This window comes from Rhagoletis pomonella, unplaced genomic scaffold (genome assembly GCF_013731165.1).
Source record: "Rhagoletis pomonella isolate Grant_MI unplaced genomic scaffold, Rhpom_1.0 Rhpom_scaffold_00002, whole genome shotgun sequence".
Classification (NCBI taxonomy): Eukaryota; Metazoa; Arthropoda; class Insecta; order Diptera; family Tephritidae; genus Rhagoletis; species Rhagoletis pomonella.
In genome coordinates, this window is record NW_023458556.1 from 10,921,241 (window position 1) to 10,937,579 (window position 16,339).

At 34.5% G+C, this 16,339-nt stretch overlaps 1 protein-coding gene across 1 annotated transcript; it reads left to right on the top strand.

Annotated features, from left to right (window-relative positions):
• The first annotated feature begins 3,842 nt into the window (after window positions 1-3,842).
• Window positions 3,843-5,172, top strand: LOC118734553 (putative carbonic anhydrase 3). Its single transcript, XM_036464268.1, has 4 exons — window positions 3,843-4,116; window positions 4,184-4,336; window positions 4,401-4,561; window positions 4,624-5,172. The coding sequence occupies exons 1-4, from the start codon at window positions 3,843-3,845 to the stop codon at window positions 5,092-5,094; spliced, it is 1,059 nt and encodes a 352-aa protein (XP_036320161.1). The 3' UTR covers window positions 5,095-5,172.
• Window positions 5,173-16,339: the final 11,167 nt, after the last annotated feature.

Here is a 16,339-nt window from a genome sequence, read left to right on the forward strand (position 1 = left end):
CGACCTCTAAATATATTTTGATTTTAAAATAAAAAAACAGGGGTATATTTTTTTCGTTATAGAACAATCCTAGGGGGTGAGAGCATTAAATTTCCGATTTTACTTTTCTCCCATACATTTTTGGACCACCCTAATATACATACATACTAAAAAAAATAATCATCCTCAAACGCTAATAGTTATTTGCGTGTATATGTACGAATAAAGCATTATCGCACGTCTAGAAATGTCAAATGCCATACATTTTTGCACTAGCACGTACAAATGTATGCAATTATGCACAGGTAAGTTTACTACTAACTACATTAATAACTCGGTGCTACAAAAAAAATTTTTTGCATGTACTTCATATGTCAAGTGGTGGTACAACAGGTCTAAACAATAATTTTGGCATGAACAGAATTTCGGGATGTTGGGTCAAAACGGCATTCATAAATTCGGTAAATTGCTCTGAAATCTCTCAAACTTTTACTTTTTCAGTTCAGAGAATATGTCGCCACTACTCTAAATGATCGTGCGCGAATAAAAGTAATATTTGTTAATCCGATTGCGAGGGTGGTCGGTGTTTCAGAGGGCATTCTTAGCGTTATCATCCTAATTCCCGTGAAGCATAAATGCCATTCGGGTCCGCACGCACCAGTGGATTTTAATCGCCTTTTACGACAAGCATGCCTTACGGCGGGTATATTCTAAGCCCCTACAATTTTCGTTTACTTTAACTTTCTCAAAGAGAGAGAGGCATGACAACAACCACATAGAAGAAAAAGTTCAGAACTAGAACTTAATAAGTCACTTTTAACTTCGATATTATCAAAAAAAAAAAATCATTATTTTAATAAACTGAATACAGACGATTTTGATCAGCCGTTTTTTTTTTGCTGGCAAATTGCTGCTAGAAAGAATTTTTGCAGCAGGAATTTTAAACTGCGTATGCGAACTCCAAATCATGATAGTTTCTAATAATTATCAATAATAATCAGGTTATCAAACAGACTCGGCGGCCGGTGTGGTGTAGTGGTTAGCAGTGCGCGCTACCATACCGCAGGGCCTGGGTACAAGCCCGGTTCAACCTTACATCATAAAAATTAAAATGAAAATAAAATATAACATTTTTTTTCTAATAGCAGTGGCCCTCGGCATGCAATGGCAATCCTCCGAGTGTATTTCGTAAAACTGTAGGTCTGGTCCTCTTTGTGTGACAACAACAAGGCGCAAGCCACAAATCGGAAGAGAAACTCGGCCAAACACTAACATAATATGTTTGTGTAAGCGCCAATCTTTTATTATTATTATTATTATCAAACATTCCCAAGGAGCTTTTAAAATTTATCTGCCCTTTGTGAACAAAATTTATGTGTAAAATTTTAAGTCGCTTGAGAAAACGGCCCGAAATGCAAAAGAGCTGCTTGCTTGAGAAAGCTATAAGTTTTACTTTTGCTATTTTTCAGTCAGCAATTCAAGCACTGTCTTTAAGTAACAGTATTTGACAGCGGAACGAAAAAAATTGGCTTTTCCTTCGACATATTATATTATATTTCTAATAGTTCCGCTCACATTTTTATTTTGATCGCAAAAAAAAGTTTAAACATCCACAATATTATTTCTGCACGTACATACAGTGGCGAAAATATAAATAGGGCGGAGACATTTTAGCATTTTTTGGCTATATTTCTTTCGTTTATTTAATGTTTATTATTTTTTTTGTGAAGGTGTAGTTCGGTATCTAACAAAACCTACCTAAATCAAATCTTGTACAAAAATTAGGAACATTGGACAAAGTTTCATCAAAATTTTGAGCTTTTGAGCTTTGAGATTTTTAGAAACATTCTGGGTATGCAGTTTTGTAGCCCATTGAATTTTAGTATAATAAAGTGCAATTTTTAAGTAGCTAGGACTTACCGTTGATTTTTGACAATTGTGTTGCTCATTTTCTCCATACAAACAAATTTTCGAACATAATTTGTATAGAAGAAAATGCGTGAAAGTGCTGCTTCAAATTTGCAGTTGTAAAACTTAAAATTTAATGGGCTAAAAAACTGCATACTTAAAAAAATTCCAAAAAATGTGATTAAAAACTTTAAAATTTTGATTAAAAATTTCTAAAATTCGTCGAATATTAATAAATTTTGTACAAAGCTTTAAATTTGGATGTATGTGGTTATTTTTAGATAGTAAGCTATATTTCGATAAAAAATAATAAACATTTTTGAAAGATAGGAAAATAAAAAATGTCTCTTCCCTATTTACATTATCGCCACCGTATGTGTGTACGTACATTTGTATAGCGAAGGGCGGGCAGAAGGCGGTCTTTTTATATAGTACATATGTATGTTTTTGCGAAATATTTTGTCAATCAGCGCGCGATATCAGTGGCGATGTCACAAGCAATTTCAATTGCGCTGTCATGCGAACCTTCTGGTTTGTTTGTCAGCAACTGCGATTTTTCGATAATCTGCGTCAAACGCGACGTGGTCATAAGTGTTGTATTCTAATCGAATTATAAGTATTTTTGTCAAAAATTTAAGAACTTTTTAATTTTAGCACAAATTGATTAATTACATTTTAACTTGTCTCTGTTTTTTCTTTGTTGCACTGACACCACACACTTGAAATGGCTGGAAAGCCATGTATAAATATAGCACCTAATTATTTTAGTATTTCTTGCATCACGTGAATAATTATTAGCACGCCAGTGGAATGCCTGCACATCAAAAACGATAAATTTTATAGATTTAAGTACTATCGCGCACTTATATGTATGTATGTAGGTATGTGCTATATTTTCCTTTGTCTGATGTATACTTCTGTTTCAATAAAAATTAGTCACTTACTGTGACTACGATTATTCTCCTTTGGCTCTTTGATTGAGAACCACAAAAATCATATTACTTCCCGCAAAAATATCTCGAGAACCTTTAAAAAAAAAAACCTTATTACATATCGACACCTGAGTCGAAAACGCCCTATCTCAGAGAACTTTTCAAGAACGCTATCTCAGCTGCCGATTCAGAAACGCCCTATTTTCACCTTCACCTGCGTGTATACGAACACGCGACGCTACTCCGTGCTATAAGCTATGTATGTACGAGGGCAATTTGAAAGGTCCATAACTTTTTTAATAAAATATGTTTTTCCGCAAAAAAAAAGCGTTTTATTTCTCAACATAGTCTCCTTTTGGCTTGATACATTTAGTCCAACGATTTTCCAATTTTTTTAAACAATTCCAAATTATCGGGTTTTCAATGCCTCAAAACAAGCATTTGTTTCAGTGAACCTCTTCATTCGACGCAAATCTCTTACCGTCCAGTCATTTCTTCTGGTTCAGAAACAGGAAATAGTCGCTGACGGCTAAATCTGCAGAATATGGTAGTAGTCCAATTGATGGATTTTTTCTATGGTGACTGCACATATGGTAGTTTTTTCTTCAACTGTGCACTGTTTACACGCAGCAACTTTTTTCCATGTTGGGCTACGTCACACACAGTTAGCATTAAGTTATTGGTTATTGGGCGCGCTGCCACGTCCATGGAAAGAGTCCTTGATTTCAAAGGTGTAGGAAAGAAATGTTTATGTTTTTCATAAAATTGTTTACATAGTTCAGCGCTCAAGTCATTTCACTTGTCCTGCCCAGTTACTGTGTGTTGCTTTTAATTATTCCACAAAGATTTTACAAAGAAATTTGTTTCAATAAATTCCAACTTTTTTTTACTGTCAAGTCACTGAATTTTTTTTTAACGAATAATCAATAAAAACCGTGATAATAAAGATAAATACAAATCAAGTGAAGGATATTTTTTTGAAATCCTTGTTAACCGTAGTTGAAGTCCCATTCATTGGGCACAATGGTGGAATGTTCGTTGTGCTCGCTATTGAGTTTTTTATTCAACTGTATTTACCATGTGATCGGTTGTGCTTTAGAGTACCCGCTGGTAGTAATGGCACTTAGCTTTCTAATTGCGTTGGTTTTCGTAACAAATATCTTTACGGCAAAATTGATTTGTGATTTCCGTAGTCCGTTACGTGGTGGTGTCCCAGCAGATGGCGGTGGAAGCTGCAATGAAAGTGGGCAAGGCGAGAGAAGCGCATCAACGCAATTTGATTATGGGCCAGATAATGGTAGGATACATCGAATAAATATAATTTCGAGGTACTAATTTGCAGGCAAACTCTTAAAAATTCAAAGGTCCACATAATTGGCGCTGCTCGGACACAAATCAATCGCCCATAAATATTATCGATGATAATGTGCAAAAATTTCCCATACGTGAATTACTTTGCTGGAATCACTACGATGATTTACCCAACGGCATTATGCTGGAGAATAATGGTCACACAGGTTTTCTGAGAACATTCAGCTTTTCTTTTTAAAATTCAACCACTTAATTTCAACCGCTTTACAGTTGTGCTACGCGCCTCTTATTCAGGCAATACACCCACCGTTAGTGGTGCTGATCTGCTGGCTTGTTATACATTCGTTGAACTGTGCTTTCGCTGGAGTTCATTAGGCAACGATGGATCCGAACACATGCTGAATTACCGCAAATTTCCGCTGGAATTACAGGTTACATGATTGAAATGATTCTTTGCCGTAATATTCGAAGTGCAATTTCAATTCTATTGCAGGCAATGCACCGCACTGGCCCCTCTGGCGATTATACCTCCAGCTATGATATTCTCATGGTTGGCTACTTCTTCGAGGTTTCATCGAACAACCCCTATTTGGACCCACTCGTACAAAATTTACATCGCATACAGAAACCTGGCTCTAAAATCGAAATTCCACCTTTTCCACTCTCCTATCTCTGCTATCAATTTCGCACTGGCTTCTACAGCTATGGCGGCTCACTGACCGAACCGCCATGCTATCAGGGTGCCGAATGGTTTCTCTTTCCCGAGCCATTGGCAATTGGTGAACGCCAGTTGAACGAATTTCGTCAGTTGCTATCGAAGGATGGCAAAACACGGATTCTGCGTAATTCACGTCCTGTTCAAGATATCAATTGTACACGCATTGTCAACTTAAATCAATTTAATCCCATAGATGCTTGCCCGATGGAGCCGCCCGTGTGTGTAGATGAGGAAAGTGTTGAATAGCAAGGAAGTGCGAAGATGATTTGCACCGAAGCCAATGCGATTTCAGATTTTATATTTGTAAATTTATTTACAAATCAAAAATATACACTTGTACAGTTTATGAAAAAAATATCTATATATATATCTAGTCCGTAGAGTCCTTATTTTACTTCAAAACAACACCTTCTTGCGACTACTTAGTAGTGTTTTTGTTTTAACTAAGAATCGTTTTGTTTGTACTTGCCAGTTTTTGTCCAAATTTCAAATCAAAACAGCTGCCATCAAACAAGCGTTTCCTTCAGTGCTCGCCAGTAAATGCAATAATTGGTTATGCATTTGTTTCGTAATCTTATTTACACTTATAAAATCCCGAGATCAGTTCCTAGTGCCGGAAGTACCCTTGAGTGTGAGTGTGCCAAAACGCCTGATAAGGTTACGTTGAAATGTAATATAAAAATGAGATAAGAGCTGGCGTGATTTGGCTTTTTCTTATCATAAACAAAACAATGGAACAAAAAATTTTGATTTTTTTTTTTTAAATATTATTTTGGAACTTTATTGTGCCAATTTGAGTTATTATACTTTATTATTTTTTTATTATTAGCCATTTGGACGATGAATAGTTCAAAGTTATATTTAGGAGTTCTTTTATGGTCCCCAATGGAAAATATTTCCCTAATCCGTTGTACAAACCTGAAATGAATGTGGTGCAAGCAAATTTTGGGAAAGCGCTCATAGCCGCTTTTAATTTTCCCTTTTCAACGTTTAAAAAATCTTGGGTAATGTGGTCTCAATTCGCTGCAATGTTAAAAATGCTTTTTCGCACTCGTGGGTTTTCCTTTTACTGTCTTTCTATTCTATAAAGCCGTCATTTCCTTTGTAAATAAAGTTTTTTTTTTTAAGTCTCATAGAGAAAAAATAAGAAAGCACGTTACTTTTCATGACATTGGGTACCATGTACCATGGAGTTTCGGTATTCAAAATTTACAAACAAATTTTCAGAGTTCGTTCGCTTTCAAGGAAATTATTTCAGCGTTATAATATAAAACGAGATTATTTTTTGTGGAATGCTTGTTAAGATTTCACTGTAGATTTTGGTATGCTTAGCCAAACTCCTGTGTTTACCAGAATTTTTTAAGGTCTGCTTAGTAATTGTTCACGTTTCATTCCGCACACGTTAATTAGGCTGTTAATTGGTACTAAAATTTATTGGCCTAAAAATTTATGATATTTAATGGCTACTTTTTTTCTAGAAACGAAAAGGTCATAAATTAAAAGTGTGATTTGTAGACATATGTATGTATGTACGCACATTAGGGTGGCCCAAATAAAGTCAGAATTTTAATGCCCTAGGCTTGTTCTATACCGAAAAAATATGTCCCTGTTTTATTATTTTGAATTCAAAACATATTTAGAGGTCGCTCAAAGTTTTCCATGTATTTTATATGAAAAAAAATAATACCCAATACTGGAAATAATAATACCCAATTGTTTATTTAACCACTTTTTAATAACTATTTTTATAGCCGTTTGTTCGTGGAGAATGAATTTTCCGACAGTAGCGCCAAAGATCCCTCCCTTGCCTACCTTGAAATCGCCAAGCACGATTTTTACGCTCCAAGCGCTCATAGAAGAGATCCTTGGGCTAGCTTTGATGCTGATTATAGCTAGACGTTCTGTTATCGGGGTGACCGCCAGTACTCGCCGACGGAGTCTCCGTCCCACCACAAATCCAACAGTGAATTTGCGCTCCTTTACGTGGCAACTGTAGTAGACATCTGAAGGCTTTCCGCATACCATGCCTTGCCCCGTCCATCGCATTTCTTGGATGGCGGTGATGTCAGTCTTAGTCTTCCACCACCTTCTCCATTAAGGGTCCGGATATTCCAGGTGCATACCCTTGTTCTTTATACGTTTGCCGTGGTCGTCATCAAAAAGAGGATCTCATGCGAGGCTGTTTGTTATTTTTCATTTGGCGGGGTTTTAACGCGGCGGAACCCAAACCCAACGCACGCGGAGTTCTACGCTTCTCATTTTAGCTCGCTCCCAAACGAGTGCTTGGTCGCTACCTAGAGGATACATGGATATAAATATCCCGACATTGTGAGCTGCGATTTGAACCGTACGCACAAGAATCATTTCTGCCCACTCCCAGGTTAAGGACAGTCAAAAGGCATCTGACCTTTCACCCCTTTGCGACACGCCTTAACCGTCTCCAATTGGGACCAACATTTATATGTGATATAAAAATTTGCTTGCCACATTTAAAGACCACCCTAATGTACATGTTAAAATACATGAAATCCAACGAAGAAAAGTATGACATAGCACAACCAGGCACCGACGTGTCAGCTGACACGACCTATCTTATGGGATTCTTGTGTTAAGGAAAACTTGACACCGCATGACGGTGACGTTGTCGTTGCTTCTCTCTCTCTCTCTCTCTCTATCAACAGCAATTTCATTTACTGATACGCACGGCAAATACGGAAGGGCGCATACTCTACGTGACACTCCACTTGATTAACCCATTTCTAGCAGCCGTAGACGCCCTGGTTTGCGTAGATATCACATGATCATCATGAAGGTTGAATAAGTGCTCAAATATTTTAAACAAAAGATTAAATGACATACATACCAAAATTAGATTCATATGTATGTATGTATATGTATATACGTAAATTAGCTATCCCAGTAGCGTTTAGGATCGCCGTTCGATTGCTCTGTGCGTACTCCATGCGTGTCATTTTGTGTACTCTCTTTAACACATAATGTCCTTAGGAGGGCGAGTAATACCTTTTAATTGTCAAATGAGCAATAAGCGAGTGCAATCCAAATAGCCACATGCAAACCTCCCAACCAAACAACAAGAGAAAAATCTAGCACATCCATCAAAGCAATGGCGTAAACCTCATCAGCGAGTCATAAAAAAACATTCCTAGGCTCCCACATTCATCCTAATGGGTTAATTTACTTATTTATTTATTTATTTATTTATTTACAAGAGTAACAATTGTATATAACTATTATACTTAGGAAGCCTGATTCAACAATACAAGGTTATTTAATTTGTGACAGCTAAAATTTGACACTCCTTTATGTAGATTTGTATTTTGGAAGTGTATACAACATAAATAAATGATCAGAATGAAAGGAGAAGTCAATAAAGCCATGTCTGTTCCGTCCGTCCGTTCGTCCGTGTACACGATAACTCGAACGAAAATTGAGATATCTCAACCAAATGGTGTAGGTTGCCCTTTACCCAAGCTAGGTTGGTATTGAAAATGGGCGAAATCGGACTGTAACCACTCCTATTTCCCATATAACGGTATTTTCTAAAAATGCAAAAACTAAGCTATTTCAGTAAATTTTCAATCTAAATTGATGAAAATTAGTACGCGAAGTAGAATCATGGTAAAAAATAATATTATTATGAAATTTTTGGAAAATGGGCGTGACCACGCCCACTTATGATGAAATTCTGTATCTCAGTAGCCCCTTCACCAATCCTTACCAAGCTCGGTCCGAGCCTTGCTTAGAGTCCAACTATGAAATCTGTTGAAAATCTTTGAAATCGGGCGATTATCACGCCTACCTCCCATATAACGGTAATTTATAAAAACACGAAAACTGCGATAAATCAGTATTCATTGAAGCTAATTCACTTATTGTGTTCGGAAAATCTAGATACAATTTTTGTTTTTGTGCTGGCGCTCTCACCTTCTATGAATTGGTCTTCCTTCAAACTATGTAGAAAATTGTCGTTGTGCAAATTTTTTGAATTTTTCAAATTTTCGTACAATGTTAGAAATTTGCATTTTCATACATGCATTTTGTTAGATCGTATCATATTGTCGTGGGCTGTAAAACAGGTACACATAGTACCAGGAATTTCTTTATTTAATTGAAATACTGTTTAAAAAAATACTGTACTGTAAGAAATGCTTTTTTTGTTTAGTGGAGATACTGCGAAACGGAATTTTTCCGCAACAATATACAGTCTTTTGGCTGAAAAAAAAATACAATCGTTGTGCATGAACAATGTATGTACATAAAATAAACACTCGTAAAGGTTGCCGAATTTATTAGCGGTGGATGAGTAATTCGTTGCAGATAATAGTACTACTTATTACTTAGAGAATTTGACTTTCAGAAAAAAGCGTATTAAAAATAGATTAAAAATAAATATTTTACTCATTAAACGTTCTTACTAATGATACTCAAAAACACATAAGAATATAAACTTACATACGTTCTCATACGTTAATATGTACATTCGGGTGGTCCGAAAATGCGTGTGAAAAGAAGCTAAGTCCGAATTTTATTGCTCTCACCAACTGACATGCTCCTATATCGAAAAAATGTACCCCTGTTTTTTTATTACGAAATAAAAAATATTTAGTGGTCGCTCAAAGTTTTCCATGTACTTTATATAGGGAAAAAACTATTTTTACGAAAAGTGAGTTTTTTCCAGATATAAAATACATAGAAAACCTTGAGTACTTTGAGTGACCTCTAAATATTTTTTGATTTCAAAAAAAAAATAGGAGTATATTTTTTTGGTATAGAACAATCCCAGCTGTGAGAGCATTAAAATTCCGATTTAACTTTTTTTTTTACCACCCTAATGTTCATATGGATTTGTGTGTGTGCGGGCTGCCTCTTACTCGCGTCATTCCAAATGAGTTAACTCTTAATAAAGCCAAAAAAGGCATACAAAAATATCACTCTCCTCGATTGAATTGCAGGCAAAATCTTATCAGCATATCGTTCTAGTTAATGAGATAATTACTTATTACTCAGAACATACCTACCTACGTATGTACATACATATATAGATAGGATTGACCAGGTTTTTTCAAAACGGTGTAAACCGGTATTATTAAATATTTTCAGACATTTTTTTAAACATTGATCTATCGAATAAACCGGTTTATTTTACCTAGTTAATTTATATGCCAATTCGTTTTACTGATAATGGAACTAGTAAATGTTTATTAATTTCTTGCCTATTATGCCATTTCCAGTTTAAAGGCTTATCCCTTATTTTCTTTAATATTACATTCTCAGTTATTGAGAACAGTGTAGCATAACTGCTTTCAATGAAATGGGTATCTGATTGAAAATTCCTTTTATAGCCCGTTTCACGAAAGAAATTTAAGTTAAAAATTATTATTTTTATTTGAATTTAATATGGAAACTAGCAGAAAACAAAAACAAAATCCAAATTGTCAACCGGTTTTTCCAAAATGGACATTTTTCGAATAATTTGAAAACCGGTTTTAAAAAAGTCGAATAATCGAACATTCTAATACGTAGCGTAGCGGAGAGTAGGGCTTGTTGCGCTGCGATAAGCTTTCATTTATCTCTGCCTTGCTATTGTGCTCTTTATAGTGTGTTTGAAACTCACGTATGCATGTATGTACGTAGCTATCTACAAATACAAAATCCATTGAAGGACGGACGGCGTTCATTACATATTTATTAAACATAAAAAATAAAAATTTTCAATTCATGCAAATGTTGTTCGATGTTCGTCTGCGCATTCGTGTTCTGAACGTTTTAGCGAATGTTCGTGCGAACAGCCGCCAGCTGTTAAAAACCAACGAGTAGTTCACGTCTAGAAAGTGCATTCTACAGTCGCATACCTATTCATTTAAGTTCCTATTTTCAAGTGCAGTGGAAAAATATTTGCGTAATTGAAAATTCATTAAACTTATTAACAAGGGCCCACTTTGAAAAGCGTTGCCGTTTAGAGCCTCCTGTGCCAATTAAATAACTAATTAAAGGTATTTGTGCAATTTTAAGTGCTGCTGTCGATGCCTTGCAGCATATAGTGTATGGATGTATGTAGATACATATGTACATATGTATGTACAAAAGCTTTCATTGTGTTCATTTATCACTTTTATTTCTGTTCTGTTTACTGTTATTGCCGTTTTCCCAACACCAGGGCAGCGTGTTTGTGATGGCGCGAAATCATCAGGTGTCGCCGGTCGCAATTTGTAAATATTGCTAATGAAAGCGTAAATATTTATGCGGTCAACATTTATACAATTGTATCTAAAATCGATAAATTATTATTATTTGAAAGCGAAAATTGCAATCGTTTTATAAAACTTACTGAAATAAATACATATGTTTGTGTTGGCGATGAATTGTATTGCATTTTGTGAGGCACAAGTGTTACGTATACGTACGGTGACCATATTTATGCGAGCCGAATACGGTACAAAAAATAATTTTGCAAATTTTTTCCATACAAGCTAACTGATCTGAACACCTTCTTAAATGATCTTAGATGTAACAGCATCCTTATGGTAACATCACAAATTTGTAGGATATCTTTCTGGAAATTTTTACTCCACAAAATTTTTTTACCAAGGTTTCGTTAAATTTTAGTACGATAAAGTGAAAGTTTTAAGTAGCTAGGGCTTACCGTTAATTTTTGGCATTTTTTTTTGTCGACGGTGCTACGCATTTTTTCATACAAAGTTTGTATGTTCGACAATTTATTGATAGGGAAGTAAATGAGCAGCATGTTGCACTTGCACTTTATTATACTCAATTTTAATGAGCTACAAAACTGCAACCAAAATTTTTATAGGTTCTGATTAAAAAGTTTGAAATTGTGGTGAAAATTTGGAGCATTAATTCTCATAGTTTTTGCACAAACTCGGAAATTTGGATTTATATGGTTTTTGTTAGGAAAAGAGCCTTACTTTAAAAAATAATAATAATAAACATTAAATTAACAAACGAAAAATAGCCGAATCCTAATTTTTATTTTGGTCATTGTATGTGTTACTCGATTCGAAGCGCAGGCATTCAGATTAGAAAATAATAACTGTTTATGGAGAACCCCGAATAGGGGACAAATACAGGGCATTCAGAGAAATACAGAACATTTGGCGACCCGTATAAAATAAATTAATTGCCAGGACAATTGGTCAAAGAAGAGGACTGTCCTCCCGTATAATACAGGACGGATGGTCACCCAACGTACGTATACGTAGTGTGCGTATGTGAAAATGTGTTCCCCATAATGATGGTTTCTATTTAAATATACAAATGTATGCTACTATTATTTGTTTCTATCTAATTCAATAAATTGTTATGTGTCATTCTTAACTGAGCATCCTAAATCTGCGCTTCAACAGGGCAATGTACCGAAACATATGTACATACTCCAAGCATAGCGGAAACATTTTACTGGGTTGCGAATACTAGTCGCAAAATATGTATGTATGTATGGTCAACCTTGTATGAAAGTGCATACATATCTACTAAATCCAAATTCCACATATCGTCGGTGATACTGCAAAACGTTCTATATCACTTATTACTTCTGATGCTTAATTGATCTGTTATCTGTATCTGATCGCTTCTGGCAATCGTTCATCTTCATCAGCCAAAGGTGGAGAGTTTTGTCATTCGTTTATTAGGGTGTAACGATTTGTAGATGCATTCCAGTGCAAGTAAGAAACCATCTAAGTGTCAAGGGTACTAATAGGCATAGACCGTTTCGCAGTATCACCGACGATAGGTACACTCTAAAAAGTGCATGTAAAACTACTACTGAAATGTGTTTGTTTTTCAACCAGAATCTGTTCAAGTATACGCACAAGATGTTCAAGATTTGATTTTGAACATTAGTTGTTTAAAATATGCACACGAAATGTTTAAAATTACAAACATTTTGAAAGTAAAAATATATTTTTTACAAATAATAAATACTAAGTGACAGGGGCGCACGCAAGAATATATTTTTGGGGGGAAAGGTTTTATACTTCTAAATATATATCATCAGCAAATACTGAAAATTCGCTCTTTAAAATACATTTATGAAAGTTTTATTTACAGTATGAAATAAATAAATACACTTTTTAAAGTATCATCAATTGCATTTTATTTACATAAAATTTACAAAGAACTCAGACATTTTTAACCGGCTTCAAAAAAGGGCAGGTTATCAATTCTTCGGAGTATTTTTACTTCTTTTATTTATTCCACCGCATAACTTTGCACCGCGTGAACCGATTCCAATAATTATTTTTTTTTTACCGGAAAGATGATACCTTAAGGGTCGTCTCGTAATTTGATTTAGATCCGATCATTAAATCATGAAAAATCTTACGGTTAAAGATGCACTCAACTTTCAAAAGTAATAAAAAATGTTACAAAAGAATTTTAATATAAATAAATTAAATAATTTCACGAAATTTTTACACTTTTTTATTAGTTTTCGTCGATTTATGGTTTCTCATTTTTTAATAATTCGAATAACGAAAATTTAACTGAACTTGTATTTTTATCATGTAGCTCAATTTGGTGGAACGAATTCGAAGTTAGCAAATTAAATCTTCGAATGCTTATTAAGTACATATCAGTGGTAAACTTGTTTAGGCTGTAAAGTGTAAAAAGCAACAGTAAGCCTATTTTTAGGACAATGTTTTCATTCGCAGTTAAACTTTAAAGAGCTCTCAAGAAAAAAGAAAGATTCTTACAAAATGACGCACAAGAAATGGAAAAGAAAATTTTTTCTATCAAAATTTCTTATATCATAATAAATTTAGCCCCAAACCCACCCCTTGTGTGCGCTACGTGACAAATTTGATATGTAAAAGTAAACAGAGATTGTTTAATTTTGCACACACTAGGAGAGGAAACTGGTTACCTCTCTTTATATGCGTAAATTTAAACGAAAATATTTTAGAGGAAATTTTAAACATTTTATGTGTAAACTGTTAAAATGTGAACAATAAATGTTTAAAACTCAAAAAACAAATTTGAAATTGGTTCTACGCCACACATATGATAAGTAAAAGTAAGCAAGCAGTGCTTAAATTTGCATTCATTAAGATAGGAAACTGGTTACCTATCTTAATATGCGCAAATTTAAACAAAAATTTTTTAGAGTGTAGGTAATATAAATGTGCACATAAAAATGGCAAACACTAATAGTTTGATAAGCTGCAAAAGCACAACGGAGTAGCTAATCTCCGTCAAATGAGAGCGATGAGTACTCTTTATCAGTTAGCGCTCACTAGTTAGTGAATTCACTCGCTAATTTGTACGACCGTACTAGAGGGAAATAAAGGCTCGTGATGCGTTAAAATATTTGAAGAAATTATTTTTTTCTCTCTGTGCTTTCAGCACATCCTCTTGCAATTCACGTGCTAGTTAATTAAGATAAAATAAATACCAAACTCAGAAACGGTCGCAAAGTTTACGTCACTTGTTAGGTAAATAAAAAAAAATAAAAAATAGAATAGGCTTAAATACTTAACGACTGCTATAACGTCGCACGCAATCGCAATCAGAAAGCACTTAAAATACAAATAATGTGTCGTTTATTGACTTAAAATGCGTTTAATGTACTTGCAAATAAAAAACATTGTCTCAGCATTAATATTTTTATGATGAAATTCGATTATATGAATACAAAAACAAATGAAGGTACTATATAAAAAGGGGTGTTGTTAAGTGATTACTTACACCACGCCCTAGATTGAATGCTAAGGATCTAATATTAGTTAGGAAATACAATACAAACCGGACGATATGTACATAGTGTGTAAATGTACATACATACATATCTACTTCGACGTCATTGTATACTTAGATGTGCCTACGAGGGTTACTTAATATACATCTTAATATAAAAGCCAACATTTTGCTTGTCAAGAATTGCCCTTACTGCTAAGATACGTTTGTGATATCATTAAGATCCTGATCTTCGACTTTTCATGCCTACTATATTTATTCAGCAATTTTTAGCTAAAAAAAATAAATTCACAATATAATTTCCTTCTTCAAAGTATACAGTACCACCACCACACCTAACGCCATAAACACTCAGATAACTCGTGGCCTTAAACGCAACCGGTCCTGTGAGAGAACAGACCTAGTAGTAGCGTCAGTTAATCAGGGGTCCCCCAGGGCGTTGCACAGTGGTGCAAATCCACAAATTGAGTTTCAAAAGGGTATACAGTAGGGTGGTCCAAAATAAGTAAAGTAGGAATTTTAATGCTCTCACCCCCTAGGATTGTTCTATATCGAAAAAAAGTATACCCCTATTTTTTTTATTTTGAAATCAAAAAATATTTAGAGGTCGCTCAAAGCGCTCAAAGTTTTCCATGTATTTTGTATGGGGAAAAACCAACTTTTTGTGCAAATGGTATGGATTTCTTGAAAACCAATATTTTTCGATCGGAAAACTCTGCTTCTCTTCAGGAGACTTCCAGTAACAATATATAGTTGTTTATTTACCCATTTTTTAATACTAAAGATTTTTTATTTATCCCCCCCCGCCCCCATAGCATTTTCTGGCAGTTTCAAGAGGTTTTGGCGGACCTATAAAATAAAGTTACTATGAAAAAAATGGTTAAAAAAATAATTGGTTATTATTATTGGGAATCTCCTGAGAAGCAGAGTTTTCCCGTCGAAAAATATTGATTTTCAAGAATTATACACCATTTCTACGAGAAGTTATTTTTTCCCCATATAAAATACATGCAAAACTTTAAGCGATTTGAGCGACCTCTAAATATTTTTTGATTTCAAAATAAAAAAATAAGGGTCTATTTTTTCGGTATAGAAGGATCCTGGGGGGTGAGAGCATAAAAATTCTGACTTTATTTTTTTAGATGCATTTTTGGACCACCCTAGTCTACAGCCTACAATTATGAGCCTATTTGATTTGTTTTTCGTTTAAATGAAAGCTGTTGAAATTTAGAAGAGATTTGTTGAGCACGATTTTTGAATTTTCATTTGTTTATATTGAGTTTACAGCAAAGTGTTGCTGTTACATAATAAAAACTAATTGAACACAATAATGGAGTTCCACCAAAACAAAAAACAAAATTGCACACAAAATATTTAAAATGTTATGAAAAAGTTTCACCAAAATATAATTTTTCTTTTTTTAATTTTTAGAGCATTTTTAGGCATGCAGTTTTATAGCCTATTATATTTAAGTACAACAAAGTGCATGTTTCAAGTGATTAAGAATCGCATTAGTTTTTATTTTTGTTCGTGACGTTGCTAGGCATTTTCTTCCACATACGTAAACGTGTGCTCGAAATGTCAGCAAAAAAAAAAATAATAATAATGTTAAAAATTAACGGGAATTCTTATAGCTCAGTTATGCATACGTGGCGTTGCATGAGAGTTGTCACATAATGAATCTGTTGAATGAGCTTTGCGTGTAAGCAGTTACCCAATGCACAGCATTACATATGTAGAAGTCTGTTGGTTCTGGGAT

Coding starts and splice junctions, on each gene's coding strand:
- LOC118734553 (XM_036464268.1), top strand. CDS start 3,843: ATGGTGGAATGTTCGTTGTGCTCGCTATTGAGTTTTTTATTCAACTGT. Junction 4,117..4,183: donor TGATTATGGGCCAGATAATG/GTAGGATACATC, acceptor AAAAATTCAAAG/GTCCACATAATTGGCGCTGC. Junction 4,562..4,623: donor AATTTCCGCTGGAATTACAG/GTTACATGATTG, acceptor ATTCTATTGCAG/GCAATGCACCGCACTGGCCC.